The sequence below is a fragment of the Fibroporia radiculosa genome (assembly GCF_000313525.1).
Source record: "Fibroporia radiculosa TFFH 294 genomic supercontigs, scaffold3198, whole genome shotgun sequence".
NCBI classification, from domain to species: domain Eukaryota; kingdom Fungi; phylum Basidiomycota; class Agaricomycetes; order Polyporales; family Fibroporiaceae; genus Fibroporia; species Fibroporia radiculosa.
The window spans coordinates 38,606-61,646 of record NW_012133378.1 but is presented as its reverse complement, the minus strand read 5'-3'; the positions used below and the strand labels follow the sequence as shown (position 1 = coordinate 61,646).

Below are 23,041 nucleotides of genomic sequence, written 5' to 3'. Positions count from 1 at the left end.
ACGGCGGTAAACCCGCCATCCACAATAATCTCCTGACCGTTGGTGTAACATCCAGAGGGGGATACGAGGTAAATGACCGTTCCAGCTATCTCCTGAGCCCTGAACAAGAAGTCAGCCAAATCAATTCTGGAATCGCGTGTATGCTACTTACGATCCTGCTCGTCTGATTGGTACAGGGACAATCCCCTTGCCTACGAGGTCGACCTTGTCCTCTCCAATTGCATCGTATGTCATCTCGGATTCGTAGACACCGGGTGATACGCTGCACACACGAACGGGAATCTTCTTCAGTGCGAGCTCCGTCGCAAACATGTGTGTGAGATGCGTAGCAGCAGCTTTGGAGCTGTTATAGCAGAGCTGTAGTTGCATCAAAGTAAGAATGGTAGATGCGCAGAACTCGGGTTGTACCAACATGATTTTGTCCTAGCTTGATTGACCCACTAATACTAGTGATATTGATGACAGACGATGTATATCCAGGAACACTTTCACTACCCTTGGCAAGCAGTCCCAGGAATGCTGTCGTCATGAAGTATACTGCGAAAGTATTGATGCTGTATAGTTTCGACCAGTCTTCGAACGTTTCGTGGTCAAACAACGCCCGGCCTAGTGTCTCCGGATCTTTGTGTTGCGGAGCATTTTTATCTTCGAACCACCGCGCTACGGGTCCAACTTGCCCTGCACTGCATAAATCGTTGATAAAATGAACTCATGAATGCAGGTGCGTACTGTCCACACTTACTTGTTCACAAGTATATGTAATCCTCCATCATTAGACGCGATGACTTTCTGTCCTGCAAGGATACTCTCGCGATCTGTGACATCCATCACTAGACTGAGCATTCAATGTTATATTCGTTCAATATTGCATGCAGGTCCAATTTCGAGAATCGATCAACTCACGGGACGATGGAACCATTTCCCTGATTATTCTGCTTGAATATTGTTGCCTTGCTCTCCAAGACCTCCTGCCTCCGTCCTGTGATATAAACCTTTGCACCGTTCACTGCGAGGCCTTCTGCGATCATCCAGCCGATCCCCGTCCCGCCGCCTGTGACCAACGCCACCCGGGCTTGAAGATTGAAGAGCTGGTCAAATCGCAGCGATGAAGACATGGTGATGAGAGATCAGATATAACCACTATGTGCCGACGAGACTCGAGGAGAGCAGCGACCTTAAGACTAGGAAGCAACTCGATGCGGAGGTCCTCGAGGACGGCTTGCCGGGCCGACAATGAATATCCACAATTCCCGTGCGGGCTTTGCATTCAAAGTCATCGTGCTGTAAATCATCGAAGATATGAACGCATCTAACTCGTTTGTGAGCGGAAAGGTAACAAGTAAAACAGCAAATTCAGGCCGGACACTGGCATTTTTGAACCTTAGTTCACCGAACGGCTTCCAAAAAAGGGACTCGCGGGACCGGTCACGCGCCAACGCGTTCTCGTCGGAGTCGACGCGTTGCCCGCAGCTTTGCCACCCACGCGAGGCGCACCATCTTGCGCTCGCACACGCTCTAACGAAATCTGGGAATTATCTCTTCGGGCTTTGGGCTGTTATTCATACTCACTTTTCTGGAACGCCGATTCCGGTTGCGCCTTTTACCACTATCCAGGGGCTCTCTTTGTTACCGTCACCCTGACGCTAATCTGTTCTGCGCTTGAGTGAGCTTGTCTCTGGCTGTCAATATGGATGAAGCGGATGCTCTGGAGGCTTTGTCAAGTATTCTAACTCGCCTTACTGACGACCCGTACAACATAGCCCTACACGCGGAGCATGTGCGCGTGGCTCGTGACACGGGGATGGACGACCAAGTCGAGTCGGCGTTGGAGATGGTCCCCGCATTCTGGGCAGCTGGCGACCAGATATGGCTCCCTCTGATTGAGCGCAAGGTTCAGTCCAGCAATCTTGACGCTCCCGGAGACCTACAAGCAATTCTCAGCTTGTATGACCGGGCGGAGCACGATTACCTATGTACGTGGAGTTTCCATTCTCACTGACTGGTTATCGACCTTCATTCAGCCCTTCCACTGCTGCAGAAGCATTTGGAGCTTCTAATTGATCGATTCCAGTATTTCCATTCAGTCGACCTCAGGCCGGAAGAGTTGCAGGACCTCTTTTCAATGGAGTGGACTCACACTGCGATGGCCTCCGTCGTGTCCCAAGGTATTGGTCACTTGACAAAGGTTGGGGCACACCGGCACCTTTATAGACATGATGAGATCTCATTGATATGATCCCAGAGCCATCTCCTGTGGGATATGCAGCGAGATTGGGAGCTTGAGAATCTGCAGCATGCTACTGGGGAAGAGAAGTAGGTTCTGCTCGTATGCACTCGCGCCGTAAATTTAATACTGTACTATTTACAGAGCAGCGCTGATCAGTCGTGTGGAGTCTATGTTGTTGGAACGGCTTCAACAACCACATTCCAGTACGTTCCGCGTCCCAGCTTTTCCGGGTCGACGGATAATTTAATTATATCGATCCTAGATCACGACGAGACTTTTCAAGCTTACTCCACTTTCACGACGAACTATAAACCACCAGACCAATATGAATCTCTCCTCGTCACAGCCTCTAAGCTGCGCTCGCAAGCCGTCAAAGCGTACGAGAAGCGCGAAACCTACGAATCTTCCCTTGTAGGTTTGAGCGCACTCAGATGACTCTAGTCGTCTCATAGTGAAAACAGGCACAAGCAGGCTTTTCTCTTGAAGGCTATGCCTACTATATTGCCGCAGAACGGCGGAAGAAACCAGATCTCTTCGTGGTTCAAGCTCTGTACGAACGCGCTATCGCAGAGGCGGACAGCCGCCGCTGGAATGGGCAGGCGGGTGCCGAGGAGACATTACGTTCTTTCTGGGCTGGCTACATCGACTTTTTGGTATTCATGCATGATCGCTGCCCATCCGAACGTTTCTGACGTGCTTTGACAGAGAATTCAAGATGTCGATGGAGAATTGCAAATGGCGACGTTCCAGAGAGCACTAAGAAGTGCACCTGGGTCGGGTGAAGTATGGGCACGATATATACGCTTCCTGGTGGGACGATAGCTAATTCACTAGTGCAGCTGGACTGATTTTCCGTCTGCATTCCAGGAACGGGTAGCCGATTCTGAAGACGCGGACCCAGGAGTTTCTGGTGAGTCCCTGTGCTTCTTTACGAGAAGCATCGGTACCGAATTTTGAATAGGTGCATACGAAAAGACGCATTCCATCTTCCCCTTGCAATCTGATGTGGAACAAATTGTTCCTGTCGTCTTGGCGCGTGCGGGTTACGAGAGACGACAAATTGAAGCTGGGAAGACGGGTAGGTGTGTTTCGATGTTGATCAAACGTCACTTCTTATTGTCGCCTAGGAGAGGATGGCTTTAACAAGATGGTTGAGGTCCTCATGGATGGCATAGCACGTGTCAGGAAAGGTGAGACCGCCGATGATGTTCGATTAACCGCTCTTATTGAACGTGACAAGCTTCTCCCGCTGGCGATCCGAGGTTACGAATCGAAAAGTACTTCTCGGCAGTTGTGAGCCTTTGCCTGCGGCCCGGCCTATCTTCACTGATTCATACTCTGCCGTCAGTGTCTCAAGCTTGCCGAACACTCTGAACATGCATTGGTGCTCTGGGAAGATGCCTCCAAGCATTACAAAACCAGCTATCTTGCATGGACATCGTATACGGAAGTACTCATGTGAGTTCTGTCTTATGGGCAAGACCATGCTTTTTGACGTCATCTTCTCAGCAAACAAGGTCTCTATGAGGATGCGCGAAAGGTATTCCGGGATATCTGTATGAAGAACCTTGACTGGCCGGAAGCCATATGGGATGCCTGGATCAACTTCGAGCAATTATTTGGAACCGTGGAAGAGATAGAAGATTGTTTTGACCGTATTGAGCGTGCAAATGCACAGGTCGCGGCACGACGTGCGAAGGTGCGTGGACCGTCGCTTGAGATATGATTAATTGTTCTAATTCACAGCCCGAAGGAAGCGGAGAGGGCGGATCACGCAGCTATGCAACTCATTGCCGAACAAGAAGCCAACATGGTTCACGTTGCCGATGTCGTCCCTCCGCCGAATGCTGCGGATAGCGCAGGCGCCTTGCCGATGGATGTCGATGCCACTAGTCCTGCTGCGGGTACGAAGAGGAAGGCGGAAGACGAAGTTGCTCTCGATGAAAACAAGAAGCCAAGGATAGGTGTGCTTATGACCCACTGCTCTCATCACCTACCTGTCTCTGATATTTATCCCTAGAGCCAAAGGTCGCTCCTCTTAAGCGGTAATGCTCTGTATGTTAGCATAACAACCTAACATGCTGAATCGTGGAGTATTTGCAGGGATCGAGAGAACTGTACTGTATTTGTGGCTGATCTTCCCCCAGCTGCCGGGGAGGATGATTTGACGCTGCTCTTTAAAGATGTGGGTAGAGTTTACTATTTCGATGAGCGTGCCACTAACGTCTTGACAAGTGTGGCTCCATTCGGGAGATTAAAATGACACAATTGCCGAACTCGCTGGTAGCCACTGTCGAATTCATGGAACGGGTATGCCGTTATGCCGCCCGTAGTGAGTGCGACTACTCATTGTGGCTTTTCCTCTAGGATAGCGTACCAGCCGCTTTGACGAAGGACAAGAAACGTATTGGCGGAGAGGAAGTTGCGGTTCACCTCGCTTGGCGATCCACACTTTATGTCACCAATTTTCCGGAAAAAGCAGATGATGCATTCGTCCGAAACCTCTTTACAAAGGTATGCTGCACAATTCAATGGATGAGAATCAGGCTCATAGGGCTCGATAGTACGGCACCATTTTTGACGTGCGATGGCCAAGCAAGAAGTTCAAGAGCACCCGTCGATTCTGTTACATCCAATTCACCTCCCCTGTCGGTCTGAGTGTCCCGATTTCTGATCTCCATCCATCTCACATTCGTCACGTCTAGACGTCTGCGGAAGCTGCCCTTGAACTCCATAAACAGGAGCTCGAGGACGGCTTGCCCCTGAATGTCTACATCTCTAATCCCGAACGCAAAAAAGAGCGAACCGACAGTGACGCCAACGACAGGGAAATATACGTTGCTGGGCTGAGTAGATTCGTAACAAAGAAGGACCTGGAAACTTTGTTCAGGACAGTGCGTATGACTAGCTCTTTTCTAAATATCGTCTTAGCCAAATATGTCATGCAGTATGGAACGGTGAAGGAAGTTCGCATGGCCTTGGACCCGAACGGCCGCCCCAAAGGCTTTGCCTTTATCGAGTTCGAGCAAGAAGTGAGTGACCAGTCATCGCAGTCAGACTCTCATCTTCATGTGTTGGTGTAGCAAGATGCCTCTGCTGCCTTGAGCGCCAACAATTACGAGTTAAAAAACCGTCGGATTGCTGTTACACTGGCCGACACTCGCAATCGGGCTAAGAACAGGTTGGCATATCCCCGCACTTCAGCTCAATAACACTTATGATGTGTCATAGGGATCCCAATCATCGAGTCGATGTGCGAAATAGATCTCTGCGCATACGCAATCTTCCTGCGAACACACAGGAGGGTCTTCTGCAACAGGTACTGGAGAAGCTAGCGCCTGTAGCGCGGGTCGAGGTCTTCACCGACAAAGGCGAAGCGGACGTCGAGTTCGAAAATGCGACAGTATGTCTATATCTATTCGCCGAGGCTTCCTCCTGACATATGATGTCTGTAGGATGCGGGAAAGCTTTTGCTTAGATCCGAACCTATCGTCTTCAATGGAAACATTCTGGAGCTTCTGGCTGAAGCTCCGGGCGGTTCATCCGCATCTCGCTCGTCAGCCACAGTCCCTGCTGCCTCCGGTCTGTTCCTACCACGGAGTGCCCTTTCGAGGCCGAGGGCTGGGTTAGGGAGTAAGAAGCGCACGACAGTAGTGGCGGCGGGTTCGGCACCCTCATCTTCGCGACCCCAATCGTTTTCTCAAGCAAAGGGGCAGGACGATTTTCGCAAGATGCTCAGTGGATGAGGGGCTGTGTGATTACATCACTTTCATGTACTGCATTTACAATCGAGACTATCTTCAATGCGTACTGCACATATCATCACGATTACGTAATAGTTGTAGGCGATTGTTGTGGCCACCTGAACGTTCGCGCTCTGTTCCCAGTCCGTCTAATTACATATATAGGACGTGCGTGTGTACAAGTTACTACCCTATCATTCTTACACCTCCCCCGCCCGACGACCGCACATATCATTGTGAATGCGAACGATAGGTGAGATATGAAAGAAAAGAGCTTTGTTGAATGTCAGGAAAGCACATCGATCAAATTCGAATGGACTCTCAAGGGTCTCAAGGACGTTTTTGATGCAAGGTAGGATGCTTTACTTCCTGCCTTATTTTTCATGTGGATCGGAGGTTTCTTATAGTCCAGGAGAATCGAAATCAAAGGCGATCAGGTCCGCCCTATTTGGTGGCGGCCGATGGCAGGTGAGATATCCGCAATCGTACCCGGATGTGATGACAATCCCCACGCCTGTCCAGGTGCTATTCTATGCCAACTCCGGCAGCAATCCAGAGGGTGCATCATTCGTGAGCCTCTATTTGTCGTGTGAGGTCGGGCTCTCTTTTTCTTTCTGTCTCGCTTGGCTTACTCAAACTTTTTGCCAGCCAACCTTAGAAGAGAAGGCGGGCGCGATAAACGGAAGGTATGTCATTTTTTGTGAGATTTATGCCTATACATAAACATATTTTAGATGGAGTCGAGAAGGCTTGTATAAGTTTGGATTTGACCTCCATGAGTGAATATCGCGTTGATGACCTAACCCCATATCTCATCCATGACATTATAGCGCACAGAGAAAATACGGCAGTAAAGAGTGTGGCGATAATGCCTTTTCACACAAGGTAATACTTGTAAGATCACCTTCCTTCATCAGCGCATTGATTGTCTGGCAGACCCAAAATTGGGGATGGGCGCATTTTGCTCGAAGAGATAACGTCTTTAGCCAAATCTTCCGTGCCAAACCGCAGGACGCACTCGTGATAACATGTACCATTACGACTTCCCCTACCCCACCAGTTGGACCACCGTCTATCCCCCTTCAGCCTGTACCAAAGGATTTTCTTACCGTATTAGGTAGTCTTCTTGACGAGTAAGTGGAGCATTTCCGAACACAGCCCATCAATCATGGCTTTAATCACAGCCCGACATACTCAGATGTGGAATTTGTCCTACCTAATCGAAATCGAGTACAAGTGAATACGAGAAGGATATATGCTGCTCGAAAAATCTTGCAGAGAGTCGAGTACTTTAGAACTAGTGAGGGCATGCATCATCTTGACTCATCTGACCGCTGACTTTCCTCAGTGTTTCGATCAGGATTTGCGGAAGGCAACTCGCCTCTCCAGGCACTGCAGCATGAAGTTGACCGTTCTTCAGATCCGGAGTCTCAGCAGACAATATCAGGCGACTACATAGCTCGCCAATATGAAGACTCGGACGACGAGGACGAAGATGAAGACGCTATGTCCATTGATGTTGATGTCGACTTCGCCAAAGAACACAGCCAGGAGGCCGACGTTTCCATCACATCGATTGACAATACGCGTACTGACCCATCGAGTTCTTGGATTCCTATATCCGAACATGAACAAGACGAAAACTCGCTCCAAAGTTCTGTGGATGATATCAAAGAGGCTCGAAACGTGCGCGCTAAAATAACACATCCCTCTTCTCCAAGGAGTAGCAGGATGCATCTAGACCAGCCGGAAATCGACTACTGCGCTCCCTCGAGAGAACCCGATATTCCTGGACCGATCAAAGTGCCAGTAGTAGTGCGAGATGTTCCGTATGCAACTTTTCGCGCACTGCTCTATTATGTGAAGTCAATTTACCTCCATTCGGCGGTGACTGATACTGATCTAAACGTGGCAAGGTATATACAGATACGATCGTTTTTGCTCCGCTTTCGTCCAGCTTCCTTCCATCCACTGCTGTTCAAACTTCGGATACTCCCCCGCTTGTAGAAGTGGGTCAGTCTAGTTCGGAATCCCAGTCCAACCTAGCCTTCAGTCAACGCTCCAGCCAACAACCCGAGACTATCGCTACGACGTCAAATCCGCGATCACGAAAAGCGTGGATCACACAGTGGGAGCAGAAGAATGGTTATACCGGAAACCCCCGGCCTTGTTCTGCCAAAGCGGTCTTCAGATTAGCAGACAGTATGTGCTTGAATTAGCTCGTCCTCGTTCTCTCAGCTATTCTTGACCTTCTTTGTTATTTTATTGATTTTTCCCACCATAGGGTATGACCTACCCGAGCTGAAGCAGCTTGCCTTTAAGCACATAGTCAAATCACTGACCGTCGACAACGTGGCATACGAAGTGTTTTCTAATTTCTCCGCTGCCTTTGAAGATATTCGCAAGGCGAGTACGCTATTTCCCCGAGATCTGTCAATGGAGAGAGATTTTTCCGTGCTCATGGTGGTCATGTGCAGGTGCAAGTGCGCTTCTTCCTGGACAACTGGGGGGAAATCCGAGGATCGGACTCTATGCGCAACGTCTGGCAACAAATCAGGCTCGGAAGACACCCTGGCTTTGAAGAAGGTACGATCCCTCGGGATGGTGTTACTGAAATGCGCAGTTCATTACACTCCTACTGATATCTTCTAGTCTGGCCGGTCATCGCGCTGAACCTGGAGTTCAAGGTCCAGCCCCGCGAAGGCGATGAAGAAATAGAGTCTTAGTCTCCACCTTCCCATGCATGCCATGGAAATAATGCTAGTATATAAATCATGTTGTCCCTGCATCTGTAGCGCAGAATCTCTAATTTAACGCGTGTCCACTACCTCAGGCGTGTTCGCTGTGAAAAATCTCCGTATCGCGTGCGATTAGAAGAGGGTATTCAGATGACTACATAGACCTAGCCTTGGCTACTGCGTGTGAAGGGATCAACCATGTGCCTCGGTACCAATTCCACCGATCTCTCAACCTAAAGTCTCCAAACGTACACAATCTATCGAGGACTAGCAGCTTCCTAATCGATACTCGTGAGACTACCAGCTTGTGAAGTCACTTCGCTATCCATCTCAGTCGTCTCCGTGACATTTGTGTCGGTGACGCTATCAACATCGTCGCCGTCAGAATCGCCATCGCGTCCGCCTTCAGCGGCCCTGTGCGCCATCTCCCTGTTCGCGAGATCGAAGACCCTTGGTCTGCCATCCCATGAGGCTGTTCGCGGGCTTATGCCGATACCTTAGTGCATAGCGTGAGGGTCGTTGAGTGCGCAGACAGACGATTCAGGATGACTTCGATGAATCACCATTCATATGAAAGGATCCCAGCACTTGGGACGGCGTTGGCGTCCCCGAGCGGGGAACAACAAATGCGCTGGCTCGCACCGGTGTAACTTGCACTACAGGAATGCTTGGTGCCCAATGTTCATGCTCACTGGCCGAGTCAGAAGCGGATGATTGAGACGGTCCAGGAGAATTACCGTCACGGCTTCCCTGTGTCTCTTCGACGGGCTGAGGATCCTCAGCGGGAGGAGACGGTTGCTCGGTTTCAAGCTCACGACCGGACGAGTACGCGGAAGAGATTTCAATAGACGGATCACGGTCATAGCTGCTCGCGTACGACTGCCGCATCCACTCTTCGTGCTGCCAATCGTCCTCGCTGTGCTCCGTGTACTCTGACTCGCCATGATAATCGGCAGGAACGAACAATTGCTGCTCCTCATATTCATCCACGTCCTCCAGCAATTCTGGAGGTATAGATCCTGGCTCCCTGTCCGGTGGTAGAGGAGGAATGCGGTGGAGAAGGCCGAACCTGTTTCATTGATTAGTATCGGTTTATTTGCCCACAACGGTTGCAAGCCTTACCCAAACACACATCCCAGCAGACCTTCTCCGCCCCAATGCCAATTGGGAACCAATACAACTTCCCTGATCGTACTGAGACAAGCGTTAGTACGAAGAACAGCTGGTCCTCATCTCACGTACTCAAAATCAAACGAGTACACGTAAACTCGGAGGGGTTTTTCAATATGCTGAACATGAGTCAATGATTGCGCATAACAGAAGCTAATTGTCACTCACGGATTCCACGACCTCGTAAAAGTCGCCTTCAGCACTCAACACACCACCAGACCATCCAATAATCCAGTCGCCATACGGCACAAGCCCTGCACTTTCCGCCGGACTGCCCTCCAGGACGTCCAGCACATGCCATACGTTGTCAAGTGCGAGTTCGGGCTCGCACATGCGCATGCTGAGGCCGAGAAGCGATGGTTTGGCCTCCGCTTCTGGTTCCTTCGGATCGGGGATGTTCGAGTGCGGTAATGACCAGTCTCTTGACGGTACTATGGGCACCACTGTATAATATGACACCGTTCAGCATTCATAGAGGCGATTTGCAAAGATTCAGACGCACCTCGTGTCTCTTGACTCTTGCTATTCCAGACCAACAGGTTCAGCGTCCTGCCCTCATGGCCTTCGACTATCTTCTCTAGTTGAGCAGCATCGACTGTGTTGTTTGGGGCGAAGTTGTCTCCTTGGAAGCCAACGACAAAGTCAAAGAACGGTTCAATAGTGGTTTGAGATGCAGGCGACGAGGGAGTGACGCGCAAGACGTGTAGAGCGCGTGGAGGAGCTTGTGAGGCAGTAGACTGACCAGCCCCCATCCAAGTAGAAATCAGACGGACTCACTCCTAGAAAAGCTGCAGATGCGCGAGACTCAAGCTATAGTCAGACACAAGTCAGACTCGGAGAACGTGGGGAGCGGCAGGCTTTCTTAGAGACTTGCTGTATTTGGACGCTCATGTCTAGAACGCACGTGCACAATACGTACAGACGAAATTCTCCAATCCAACGGAAAAGTGAGTTCGATTGACTGGCATTATGGCAAAATACACCATTGCGTGGGTAAGGAAAGGCAGTCCAATTCGAGGTCTCAATATAGCCAAACGACGAGCAGGAAAGGGAGGAGACCACGGCGAGACCGATTATACTAATACGGTCGAGGCCAACGTCTCTCAAATTTTAGTGGGGCCCATAGCCGCAGCGTTCCGGCCACTTGACGTTGAACCTGCTCTAGACTATTGTGCTACCGAGACAAGGGATGTGATTATTTGGAAAGACGTTACCCCATCGCGTGGACGACGAGACCTGCGGCTCCGACCGCAATTCTTCTGCACAGTTGAAACTTGAGATTCGCTCGGCTGCCCGAGCTCAAGAAGCAAGACATTGCACATAAACAGACAGAATTTCCCAAGGAAATACAGCAGGTATCAGCGTGAATATCCCCTTGTGGACAGACCTCTATCAGAGGAAACAATCACTGCCAATTTCCGACAGAAATTAGAAGGATTGGATTGAGGGACTATTCAATGGCACCAGTCTGGGCATGACATCGGGTGTGATAGGCGATGTCGGACAGGATATCATATCAGGTGTGCGGGTTGAATCCAGCGATCTTACTCAAGGAGAACGAAGAAGTCAGAAGCAGCTCGGTATCAAGATAGAAGGAATTCGTCATGCGGCCGCCCTTACAAATAATAGAGGGTTCGAAAGGCGGGAACCCCAGATGAGGAACAGGAGACACAAGCTTTCTGGCTCCCAAATACGGCCGATTTCGCTCACTCGCCATCAGCCGCGCAGATGGTAGATCGCAACGATAGCAGCGTCGGCGTCGTGGCGACGAACCGAGGGAGAGCCGCGTCGTGAAAGGCAAAACCTTGAAGGCCATCTCCTGCGCGGGCGCAATAGCATGAATAATCTGAAGAACGCGCCTGTGCTCATTCTCGGAGAAATAGCAGGGAATGATCGGATGAACCGCGGCGTTGGCAGGCGCTGCTGGACAACGGGACGTGGAGGAGGTAAATCGGGACATCGCAAACGAAAGACAATCAGTCACCTCCAATGGGAGCAAGCATCGCGCCCTGAGATAGGCTTGTGGTAGCCAATGGGGCGGCTGCGTCTGCTGGAGACTCAGCACAACGCCTGTTGCGCTTCTGTATAGAGACAAATCAAATGCAATCCCGCCTAGAAGCGGCGGAGGAACCGACCTGTGTCCGCCACCAGCGGTCCTCGGAAATCGACGCAGGTCCTCCGAACCCACGTGTGCCGTTATCTGGCCAACTCCTTGCACATGCTTGTCATATTTCTGCAGCAAGCGAGCCACTGTTCTCGCGCGCGGCGTGTGCTGTCCTGAGGAGCTTGAATGTCAGCAGAACAGAGAAGACCGACGAGATGACGGCAGAAGACGACGGGGCTTACAACTCGTGCGCCAGAACAGACATAGATGGGAGACCTGCGAATTTGCGGGCACGGTCCACAGCGACGACGGCCCGGGCTTGGACGGAGGGCAGCGCACGGTGGCGAGCCGCGCGGTGGCAACTTGGTTGGCGCGTCGACGCGACGCGCGCAGTATGCAGTACGTGACAGCATTTGCCGCGAGGGGTCACGAGAGATCGTGACGTCGTGACACCGCGACCCTCACCCCGACGTCGACGTGTGCGCCTGTGGAAAAGTTTGCCAGTCTCACCTCTTGTCGCGTCCAGCCATTCAGTGTCGCGACGAGACCCCTCATATCCCGGAGGTGTCGCGGTATGTGGTAAGTTTCGAGTCCGGGCGTAGTATCATGGAGTTCTGACCGCAAATGGCCACCACGTAGCTAACTTTATGTTCATCTGCCGGCACGTATCGCTTCGAGCATACATTCCGAGACCTGGCGCACCCTCACATGTCCCTCGACGTTTGCTCTCGCACGCCGTCTCTGGCCTCCAGCCAAAGCACGATGAATTCGCCAGTGTACCGCCATCGCCTGGCGTGCAGACGACCGGCCCAGGCGCAGCGGCGGCCTGCCCGGATGTCCATGCGTCATCACCCTCCGAAAGTAGCCCCTCCTCCCAGACCGGCTATCAGAGAACCCCCATACCGTTCCTTCTCAACTCTACCCCCTTGCAGGCGGAAAAGAAACAGCGGCTCGGCTTGCAATTGGCAAACAACCCTGTTGCTACATATCTGGAGTACCGGGAGAAAGGCCTGTCGCTGTTCCGTGAAGTCAGCGTCAAGCATTTATTCAACATCTTGGAAGAGGCGACGTCGACGAGACGGGCGGACGTTATCGCGAAGCTGGCGCACGATGCTGTGGAGGCTGGTCACTATCTCGGAGCGCCTCTTCACCGCGCATTCATCGAGAAGCTCCTGTTATGTGCCAGCGAGAATCGCCTGGTGGCGAAAGCCAGTATTTTTGCGCTGCTTCAGAAACTCATTGAGACCGGACAGCTCACATCATTCACGTTGGAGAACAGGATTCCAATAATCTTGGCTGCACTGAAGCTTCCCCTTGACTCCGTCCTTGATCGCCAGCTCTTTGATGTCTTTGTTTCCCTCCTTCTACCTCTCTTGGTAAATCCACAAAGTATGTGCGACTACCATACACTCCGCCGGTCAAGATCTGCTGTCGAGCTGTTGTATCGCTTAGCGTATGAACTCGCGCGGCTGGACATGCGGGCCAAGTCTTTTGAAATCATGGATGCGCTCGTCAAGACTGACAACCTGTCTGCAAAGTCCATCACCCGCTCGGACCTTCAGTCTGGGGACTTCAGCTTCATCGTTCTCTCAGCTATAACTCGATCGTGCGTTGACTGGGGCTGGCGGTCGAGCGCTAGTACTCTGATCATGAGGGCGCTGCCGGACGCTCAAATTATCACCCCTTCTCTTGGCGGGCTTTGCGTGTATGTTGTGCGAGCTCTGATAGAAAATCCCAGAGTGCGGGACGTAAACGATTCGGCCGCCATCATTATCCAAATTATGCAACGCAGTCCAAACTATGATATTCCCGCGCATGTTCTGCAGATCTTCTCCGAAGCTGCGGAGAGAATGTCTAGTCCTGAGGCAATCGAAGCTGTCTACGTAGTCGCGCAGTCGGACGCCGTGCGAATGCACCACTCCTATCCACCCCCCTCGGGTCATATTCTGACCTCGTTTTTCCATTACCTGGCCGTCAGAAGCAAGAATCACCACCTCGCTCGTCAGCTGGCGTCGGACATCGTCGATAAACACGTCCCTATCCCCCTCCAGGACCGCGGACGGCTGATCGCGCTCGTCGCGTCACAGGGCTTTGCTACGCAGGCCCGAGCACTGTGGGAGCGCTATACCACTGGCGGTCAACAAAAGGTCGTGACGAGCCACGCCCAGGCGATGCTCCGACTGGTCAGCCTTTTCACCAGCCTCGTTCGACGTTACGAGGGCGAGGACGCGCCGCCGTCCACGGCATTAGCCGGAACCAGCGTGGTGGAGATTGCCGAAGAATTGACCAGTGGATACGACGAGGATGGCGCCCTCTCCGACTCGTCTCACTCTCCGGGTACCGGGACAGCTACATCCGCGTTGGCGCACTCAAGAAGCGGACTAGAGTCTGTGTATAATGAAGGTGGGCCATCACCGTCTGGGCCGGGCGAATCGCTTAACGTGGAGGCTGTCCCGAGGGACTCGAGCTGGTCGTCGGAGCATGGCCAGATCCTTGCCCAGGATCCCTCTCACGACCGACAGCTTCCACATGAGAACGCGCGTGCTGCCCCTTCTGCGTCAGGTGGAGCGCTGCAGGCCTCCAACGTGGATTCGAGTGTCTCTGTGGAGACAGCGCTGCCATGTTCATCCGAAAGCCCGACCGAGGGCGACAAGGCCCTTAGCGACGATGACGCGAGGGTCGCAGACTACAGGGCGTTCGCGCTGCAAGTGTACACTGCTTTCCACAAGAGCTGTCAGCCGGTGAAGGAGGTGCATCACTACAAGCTCAACGCGCTGGCGCGGGCGAGTTTCATGCTCGGAAAGCTGGACGAGGGGCTGGAGGCGTTCCGGCTCATTCTCAGCCGGCGAATTGTGCCAGACCTGCACGACGTGAACGTGGCGCTGTCTATTCTGGCGGACTACAACCCAACGGCAGCGGCTCGGGTGATCGACCGTATGGTAAAGATTGGGCTGCAGCCGGACGTGGTGACGTTCGGGATCGTGATTCACCGCGCGGTGATACACAACGACGCGACGCTGGTGACGGCGCTGTTGCGGCGGGCGCGGCAGCTGAACTGTCACCGGCTGGACTACCACACGCTGGGTGCGCTGATCCGGGCGACGGTGACGATGGACCGGGACGGACGGGCGAGTGCGAAGGACTACCTAGACAACGCGAAGGACCTAGTGGACTCGCTACTGACGGCGAGGCAGGTGCCGTCGCCGAACATGGGGCGAGACTGTGTGGTGGCTGCGCTGCGGGCGGACGACCCGGAGATGGCGTTTCGGTTCTGGCGGCTGCTGATGAAGGACAAGGTGGAGTGGGCGGATCGGGCTCAGACCAAGACGCGGAAGAGGATCGCGAGCGCGGTGCGGATGCATTGTGAGAAGGGGTGGCTGAACGAGAGCAAGGGGCGGGTTATGCTGGTGGAGTTGTGCGAGCCTGTGCGGCGTCGGAGGGGCCGGGTGCTGGGAGCGGTGGCGGGGGAGGGCGAGGGCGAGGGGGAGGGCAAAGCGGAGGGCTGACGAATGGGAAGACGATCATTGGGAGGCGAGTCGCATGGCACAGGGTCGCACGGGAAGCAGGGGGCAGAGCAGGTGCTTCTCAGGGCTGAATTTGCGATCTGGGAGTTGCGAAGGGGCGCAGAGGGAAAGAAAGTACGGTAGAGCGCGAGCTAATGGGAGCGAGTACATAGAGCGCACTGGGTGTATCGAATGGGCGAATGTTTAAGTCCGGGAGCGGGTCCGCGCTGGGCCCCGTGACGCCGGCGGCGGGGAGCGCGTCGTTGGGGAGGCGCCGGCGAGTGCGCTGCAAACACGCGTCCAAACACTGGCCGCACAAAATCAGGCCGCGGCTCGACGGCCCCCCGCAAGTCCCCCGCGCCGTGTCCCGTCCTCGCCGTCCTCGCCGTCGTGCTCGCTGCCCGCCCCGTCGCCCCGCCATGGCCTCCGTCCGCACAAAGCCCGACGTCGAGTCGTCCTCGCCCCCCGCTGGCGATGCCGCGTCCAAGGACTCGTGCGAAAAGGTCAAGAGAAAGTGAGTGGCCTTTACCCGACATTTCCCCGCTACTTTCAACCTCCTGGAGGCTCGCATCGTCCCCGCATTTCCTCTTCGCCATCCGACTCTACCCCGCATCTGCCTCCGCCCTCCACCGGCCTGGGGCCCCTGCAGCCAGCATCCATGTCCTCGTCCGTCTCCTCTTCTCGTCTCGACCGCGCTGACGCCTCTCCCCTCCCCCACAGGCGACAGTCCCAGAGTGCGTCCGCTCTTTCCCCCACTTCACCTCGTCTGACTCCCCTCCCAGGCTGTGATGCCTGTCGTGCACGCAAGGTAAGGTGTGCCCGCGAAAACCCCGACGACCCCAAGCAATCCTGCAAACACTGCATCGCACTAGGCATCGCGTGCACCTACGACTACCAACCCAAAAAGAGGGGGCCTCCCAACCTGTGAGTTTCCGCGCTCCACTCCCTGTGCTGTCCTCACCTTCCCGTAGCTACCTCAGAAGGCTCCAGGAGGCTGCAGCCGCAGCCGCCGCCCAGCAGGATAGCCAAGGCCCCTCCGAGATGACTTCCCCCGTCTCCGCCTCACACACCGCTGCAAGTCCGACCCAGACCATCTCGCCCTCCACCCAGGGCGGCCTTGCGTCCTTCCTCGAGCCGTCCCTTAGCCCCGTTCCGTCCATGCACACCACCGCCCTCACCCCTTCGCGCTATCCCATCGCCGCAGACGGCTTCCACAATCAGTTTTCCCCCATCCCGCCCCTCGGCACCTCGTACGCCCCCTCCCGTGACGACTCCCAGTCTTTCGCATCTCCTCACGACCAGTTCAGTACTTATCCACTCTACAACTGGTCCTTCCGGCAACACCAGGCCATCCCAATACCACCCCCAACATCGATACCCCCTCTGTCCTATTATTATCGTCCCCACCGTCTCGAGGATGTCGCTCCGCGGGAAACTATCCTTCTCATCCTCGCCTTATTCTTCGATTTCGTTTATCCACTGACCCCGTGCGTTCACAAGCCGTCCTTCATGGCCGACGTCCATTCCCATCGCGAGGAGCGAGATCCGCTCTTCTTTGCTCTCGTAATGTCTACTGTGGCCTCGACGCTCGTCCAAGTGCCCAGATCTTATCTCCCCATGGAGCGTCATGCCGTGCGCAAGCTCGCTCAGACCTGCCACGAAGCCAGTCGACACATTTCCGTCGCATCATATGATCCGCCTTCGGTCATGCACGTTGTCATCCGCTACTTGTAAGTGCCTCATGTCCGTATCGAGGACCCTTGTACTTGACAACTTCTTGGGCAGTGACACCGTATATCATTTCTGCGAAGGCCATGATGCGACGCAGCATGCGGCGTTCGGCGAGGCGGCTCATATCGCAATCACTCTTCGCATGCACGAGGAGTCATCTTATGAAGGACTAGACCTCATCGAATGCGAAGTGCGACGTCGGACGTTTTGGCTCCTCTTCGGAGGTGAGGCGGCGCTGTGGTCAGCGTGTGCGCATTCTAATTGTTTTATTTTGACGTCCAGCCGACAAGTCCATGTCGATCTTGCTGGGGCGTCCGATCTGCCTTCGAGATGAGGACACCACGTGCAATTTTCCGCGCGAGCTGGATGACGAGTAGTGAGTGTCTATTGACTTGTGCATATCCGGAGTCAGCCGATCTTAACGTTTGGCGCGGCCTTTCGCCCCGGCAATCTGGGCAATTCCCAGCATCACGCACAGTGCCTACCTTCCGCAGCCACAGGGCAAGACGGCTATTGTCTCCGGCCTCAACTATATCTCACGAATCTTTGCTCTTCTGGGCGAAATTCTCGTACGAATCCGGGTGGATAAGCGATCTCCCCCTCAAGGCCAGTTCCTCACCGCGCGGCTCGAAGAGGTGGAGGCGCTCCATGCGCGTATCCTCGCTGCGCTCGTACATGCCCCGGAACCGCTTTGTCTCAAGTACGTACACTCACATACCCATGTTCCCCCGGAGTACGGTGGTGCGGGCTTCCGTCAGGCCACCTTTGCGGAGGTCAAAGACTTCTTCGACAACCCGAACGCATCGCGTGCGAACGCGCTCAACCCGTTCCTCGTGATGCAGTCCAATGTGTACGTTACACAGGTACGCGCGTCGCGAGCTCGCTCCCCATGTGATTACGCGTCTGATAAGCCCATGTGTGCAGCAACTGGTCCGGTTTGTGATTGAGCAGTACCGCGACGAGCTGATGACGTCGCTGCAAGGGAGCATCGATGAGCGTCGGGTGGCCGAAGAAAGGGAGTCTGTGGCTAGCGAGCTGCTGAATATCCTGCACAGGTTGGTGAAATGCACGTCCGGACGCTTTGCGCGGTGTCTTACGACACATTTCTCAGCATCCCTATCCAGTCAATTGCTACGAACGGGCCTTCGCTGGTTAGTCAACGCCCCCGGTCTAGGTGCCTTCGACCGCTGACACGCGCTCTGTTAGGTACACAAAGTCCGCTTCGTCGCATCAACGCTGCTTGACGCTGTGCGCAAGGCGGAGACTGCGCCAGCATCGGCTGCGCGTGCCCACGCTTACCTGTGTACGTCTGCCATCATTTCCTTGATCGTCAGTGTTCCCTTACTGGCATACACCGCACACTAGGGGACTTCCTGTCGATTCTGTCAGAAATTGAGCGGAATTACCTGTAAGTCCGGACATCTTTCCGACCGGCGCCGCGCTGATTGCACGGACGCAGGCTCGATGACGATAGAGATGCGGCGTCCAGTGCGGACGGGCTGCCTCTGATGACCACGAACTGAGATTGGATCTGCGTCTGTCCCCTCCTCGTGCGATTTTTGTGATGCTGTAATGGGATCGCCCCGGCCTAGTTCTATAGGTTAACCTGTATTTTCTAATTTTCCCATTGCTATCCGTCGTACCCTATGGTGTATTTTACTGCGCTCGCATTGCTATCAAACGGTTACGCCCTACTAGTTATTGTCACGGCACGGACGGTTGTCGGACATGGATGGTGTACTTGTATATCTTTAGCTGAGATGTATGTAATGCGGCGATGCGCAGAACAACGAACATCGTTTTCTCGTCACGGGAAGGCATCTGAAAGGCGGAAAGCGTTTCTCTGCCAGGATATAAGATAGTCATTTTTCTGTGAGAGAGCTTGCACGCTCTATGTACGACATTAATTGTGCAATTTCGCGCGCCAGAATCTGTTCGCAGTCCCGAAAAGGGAATCCTGCGTTGTTGTCAACTTCGCCACTTGCTGTTCTCCCGCAACTGTTCTTGATACACCGAGGCTCGTCTTCCTGAACAGAACTCTCGCACAATGTCCACGCTCGACCCGTCGTCCAAGGCCGTTCCTGTTCAGATCACAGAGGGTGCGTTCTTGCAGTGCTCCGTGCTCCGCCTCCTTGCCAGTGCTGATTCTTCCCTATCAAAGACGAGGCTGCTGTGTACGATAGGCAAATTCGCCTATGGGGCCTGGAGGCACAGCAAAGGTCAGTCTCTCTCCGGCATCTCCTGGCCCGCCACCCGCTATCACACGAGGTGCTCAACGCGCGCTTTAGGATGCGCAACGCCACCATCCTCGTCGTCCGTCTGCGCGGCGTCGCAACGGAGGCCATCAAGAACATCGTCCTCGCGGGCATCGGAAAGCTCGTCCTCGTCGACGGAGACCTCGTCGCGGAGGAGGACCTCGGCGCAGGCTTCTTCTTCCGCGACGACGATGTGGGTAAAAACGTGAGTGGCCCAGGCGCTGCGTCCATCCCGGGCTCGCCTTTCCGAGGCCCTGCAGCGTCGCCACTGCGCAGCACACGCCGGCGTGCACACGCCGTTTATTAACGTGCGTCCGGAATATGCCCCGTGTCGTGCGCCTTCTCGCCTTCGCGCGTACCTCCCGCGATGGCTGCGGTTCCCCCTCTCAGGCTGGCGCGAGGCTTCCACTGTATCTGATCAGTCAGAGTGCGCACATGATACGAAGCATCCTGGCACATATTACACAGATGGCGATGGCTCGATGCTGGTAGCGTTGGTAGCGGCTACTGACGTTTTTCATAGAAAGCGACCGCGGCAAAGGGTCGAATCGAGAGCCTGAACCCGCTCGTGACTGTTGAGGCCTCAGCGACCGCCGTTCTCGACGAGCCCGCGCTTGCTGTCCTTGTACAGGGCGTCGATATGGTCTGTGTGACCGACATGGATCGTGAGACTTTGGTAGATTAATGGTGCATCGGCGGTCCACCACCATGTTGATCCGCTCCGTCAGATCCTTGTGAATGACGTGTGTCGACGGGCGAACAAGCCTTTCTATGCCGGGGGAACATACGGGCTGCTCGGGTATATCTTCTGCGATCTGCTCGCACATGACTACATCGCACCGTATGTCTCCTGGCTTATCGGGATCGACATGCCGCATTCGCTAATTGGACTCAGGGACCGCGCAGCACCCAAGGACGTCGCAAAAAATATTAAGAACACGACTAGATACTGTCCGTTGAAGACCGCACTGGAGCACCGATGGTCGGCGCTCTCTCGGAGGCAGACGAAAGAGCTCAATCCAGCTGCCATCTTCGCCGTCCTCGGTCAGTATCGCGACGTGCGACACTGCGCTACAGCACGCTCATAGCCTTTGCAGCAATATGGGAGTATCAATCCCAGCACGGCGGGGCACTGCCGGACGACTCGGGTGCAGCTGTGGCGCTCGAGCAGGCCGCAAACACCCTGCTCACGGCCGCATGTGTGAACAGGCAGGCGATTGCGAACGCCCCAAAAGAATTGATTGAGTGCGTCCGAGGTCGTGCGGCCCGCTTCAGCTCTGTTCGCGATGCCCCAGGTCACTGATCAGCTGGCACAGATCGATGGCGGTCACAGCGGCGCATGAGCTCGCGCCAGTGTGCGCGGTGGTAGGCGGGATGCTCGCGCAGGATGTGCTCAAGGCATTGGCCGCGCGCGAGCCGCCCATCGCCAATTTCTTCGTCTTTGACGGAAACACGGGCGGGGGCACGGTGGCGCGGATGAATGTCGCGTAGGTGGTGGCTTCATGTTGACTAGCTGTTTTGTGCTTTGATCTATCCTCTGCTTTCGTGCTGAACCTGCGCTGTGCCCGTCGAGCTGAGTTGTCCTTGCGCTTACCCGTCTGGCTTCCTCTCATGGACCTCTCCGTCGTCTGTTCCATGATCCTTTTGTTTATCTGTTGATCTCTTGTTGCACTTGGACCTCGTGCTTATCGAGGTAAGCTTGCTTCTGGGACTCTAATCCAGATTGTGAAGCAGTATTTACCACATGAGTAGCGTGGCTGCGATATATTTCCTGTGTCAACTCCTGCACAATCACCCCGCTGCTACTCAAAGTTCCTCTTGAACAGCATTCTCTAACTACACGCAGATCTTCGCTCTACATCATGAAAACTCCTGAATAATCGCCCCCATCACCGAGCGTGGACGTCCGGAGGTGTTCAGCAAGCAAGGTTGCCATCTTGGTTGGAGAGGCAGTTGTCTGCAAAGGAGTGTGTTTTGTTTATCAGCATATGTAGGGCTAGCTGCTTACTAAGATTTAACGCGGTAGGGTTCTGGCCGCCGTGGCCGTTTGAGCATAAACACAAGTATGTTACACCGGAAGTAAGTCCACATCCCGTGCACGAGCTGCTGAAGCCACCGCTGGATATTCCCTCATCAGCTCGACCTCGGTCACGCAAGAACAATGTATTCCTTACTTGACAGCACATGCTAGGTTGCCATCGTAGTTGGCAACGCAGTCGTTCAAGTTGATGGAGGTGGAATGCTTCTTGCCCTTTTCGTTAGTGCAAGTCGTGGAGAGGACTGTCCCAACAACGCGGACAGCTGATCCGTCGCAGGTGTAAACGAACCCTTGTGCAAGGGTTACAGGGGCAGCTACGAGGGCAGCAGCAACGTAGAACTTGAGGTGAGTGGACCGCATGGCTAGCTGGTCAAGGGATGGCATTGAATCTTCCGGAGGTTCCCTATCTTTTATAACCTCCTTGCCGCCGAGTATGAAAATGCACGAATGACTAGGTTTCGTTCGTTCGTTACCCATAGAGCTAAAGATTCATCTCACGTGCGGACAGAGATTGCTTGTAAGAGTTGCCAGCATGACTCGTCCACTGACGCAGTTTGGTTAGTAGAAGTCCTAAATCGTTTCTACCGCCGTTCAATATTTGATCTCACCATGCGTCCATCCGCCCTCTAGACTCTCTCGGTTTGATCGCTTATAATCTGGACGTCAATACATGACAGATTCACCTACCAGCCGTCGCACCACATAGGAAAATCAGACTCACTCCTGCGCCTTATTTTCACGATCAAACTCGAGACGGTAATCCACATCCTACTCAAACGCCTCGCGCGACACCGCAAACGCGCTCCCCCGCTCCGGAAACTGGACCGCTGACTCCTTATAGTTCCAGAGCTCCTAAACAATCCCACCACATTCACACCGTTGTTCGAATATATCCATCGCACAGAACGATTTGGGAGACTCGGATCCAAACCCGCATGCCAAACCCCGATCCGCGCCTGATCTCGTTCCATTTTCCTCTTCCTCCTTACTTGCATGCACCTCCTGATTCCCTACTTACACAATCCCTAGTTGAACACACCCTGCGCCTATGCCCTTACTATATATGCCCTCACTCGGCCATCTCGATTCTACGTGATGACCTTTTACTTGCACCCTCGGCCAAGCCCCCGACTTGCTCGCGCACCTTCCTACCTGCACAGGCGGCTTTCGACAGCTTGCGCACAGCCCTGGTCCACTGTAGGTGCTATCTATCATTAGGCGTAACCCTACATCGGATACAAAACCAGGGGAAAAGAGCTAGCAACTTATGTACTTCTTTTTCAGCCATTTGTGACGACGAGACGCCCATCCGTAAGTACAACGTGCTCTTCCTCAGTGACAGACAACCACATACCTTCCTATGCTGTATGCAGCTACGTGACTTACCTCTTGTAGGTACCTCTCATCTCTTGCTCGCGGCATCCTATTCAGGATATTCGCAATTGCCTGGGACTTGCATATGCTCTTATCGAGCATCTACTCTCCGGGTTGAGCGTCATGTGGCCTTGTTTGCACCGCTTTTGCTAATATAT

At 53.9% G+C, this 23,041-nt stretch overlaps 7 protein-coding genes across 7 annotated transcripts; 5 read left to right on the top strand and 2 right to left on the bottom strand.

Annotated features, from left to right (window-relative positions):
• Positions 1 to 1,687: 1,687 nt before the first annotated feature.
• Positions 1,688 to 5,973, top strand: FIBRA_04567 (uncharacterized protein; the record flags this gene model as incomplete). Its single annotated transcript, XM_012326361.1, has 24 exons — positions 1,688 to 1,973; positions 2,022 to 2,185; positions 2,243 to 2,313; positions 2,369 to 2,430; positions 2,490 to 2,638; positions 2,689 to 2,880; positions 2,933 to 3,037; positions 3,095 to 3,137; positions 3,189 to 3,305; positions 3,355 to 3,417; positions 3,468 to 3,520; positions 3,576 to 3,685; positions 3,737 to 3,926; positions 3,981 to 4,191; positions 4,248 to 4,272; positions 4,331 to 4,412; positions 4,463 to 4,537; positions 4,595 to 4,741; positions 4,792 to 4,875; positions 4,933 to 5,121; positions 5,176 to 5,259; positions 5,311 to 5,408; positions 5,459 to 5,630; positions 5,683 to 5,973. 24 exons carry the CDS (start codon positions 1,688 to 1,690, stop codon positions 5,971 to 5,973), a joined length of 3,063 nt encoding a protein of 1,020 aa, XP_012181751.1.
• Positions 5,974 to 6,230: 257 nt separating this feature from the next.
• On the top strand, positions 6,231 to 8,696 carry FIBRA_04566 (uncharacterized protein; the record flags this gene model as incomplete). Its single annotated transcript, XM_012326360.1, has 12 exons — positions 6,231 to 6,322; positions 6,378 to 6,564; positions 6,619 to 6,656; positions 6,705 to 6,749; positions 6,801 to 6,855; positions 6,907 to 7,103; positions 7,155 to 7,270; positions 7,331 to 7,830; positions 7,887 to 8,172; positions 8,255 to 8,380; positions 8,455 to 8,556; positions 8,623 to 8,696. 12 exons carry the CDS (start codon positions 6,231 to 6,233, stop codon positions 8,694 to 8,696), a joined length of 1,818 nt encoding a protein of 605 aa, XP_012181750.1.
• A 290-nt stretch (positions 8,697 to 8,986) lies between these two features.
• On the bottom strand, positions 8,987 to 10,630 carry FIBRA_04565 (uncharacterized protein; the record flags this gene model as incomplete). The annotated part of the gene is made up of 6 exons (XM_012326359.1): positions 8,987 to 9,204; positions 9,272 to 9,777; positions 9,831 to 9,902; positions 9,951 to 9,997; positions 10,047 to 10,321; positions 10,381 to 10,630. 6 exons carry the CDS (start codon positions 10,628 to 10,630, stop codon positions 8,987 to 8,989), a joined length of 1,368 nt encoding a protein of 455 aa, XP_012181749.1.
• Positions 10,631 to 12,629: 1,999 nt separating this feature from the next.
• FIBRA_04564 (uncharacterized protein) lies at positions 12,630 to 15,488 on the top strand (the record flags this gene model as incomplete). Its single annotated transcript, XM_012326358.1, has 1 exon — positions 12,630 to 15,488. The coding sequence occupies one exon, from the start codon at positions 12,630 to 12,632 to the stop codon at positions 15,486 to 15,488; it is 2,859 nt and encodes a 952-aa protein (XP_012181748.1).
• Positions 15,489 to 15,904: 416 nt separating this feature from the next.
• FIBRA_04563 (uncharacterized protein) lies at positions 15,905 to 18,739 on the top strand (the record flags this gene model as incomplete). Its single annotated transcript, XM_012326357.1, has 12 exons — positions 15,905 to 15,999; positions 16,206 to 16,219; positions 16,268 to 16,409; positions 16,457 to 17,215; positions 17,271 to 17,440; positions 17,499 to 17,592; positions 17,683 to 18,079; positions 18,141 to 18,271; positions 18,328 to 18,367; positions 18,423 to 18,519; positions 18,582 to 18,624; positions 18,676 to 18,739. The coding sequence occupies 12 exons, from the start codon at positions 15,905 to 15,907 to the stop codon at positions 18,737 to 18,739; spliced, it is 2,046 nt and encodes a 681-aa protein (XP_012181747.1).
• A 524-nt stretch (positions 18,740 to 19,263) lies between these two features.
• On the top strand, positions 19,264 to 20,962 carry FIBRA_04562 (uncharacterized protein; the record flags this gene model as incomplete). The annotated part of the gene is made up of 9 exons (XM_012326356.1): positions 19,264 to 19,315; positions 19,378 to 19,435; positions 19,505 to 19,676; positions 19,732 to 19,959; positions 19,995 to 20,147; positions 20,200 to 20,312; positions 20,367 to 20,515; positions 20,569 to 20,716; positions 20,788 to 20,962. 9 exons carry the CDS (start codon positions 19,264 to 19,266, stop codon positions 20,960 to 20,962), a joined length of 1,248 nt encoding a protein of 415 aa, XP_012181746.1.
• Positions 20,963 to 21,641: 679 nt separating this feature from the next.
• FIBRA_04561 (uncharacterized protein) lies at positions 21,642 to 21,986 on the bottom strand (the record flags this gene model as incomplete). The annotated part of the gene is made up of 1 exon (XM_012326355.1): positions 21,642 to 21,986. The coding sequence occupies one exon, from the start codon at positions 21,984 to 21,986 to the stop codon at positions 21,642 to 21,644; it is 345 nt and encodes a 114-aa protein (XP_012181745.1).
• Positions 21,987 to 23,041: the final 1,055 nt, after the last annotated feature.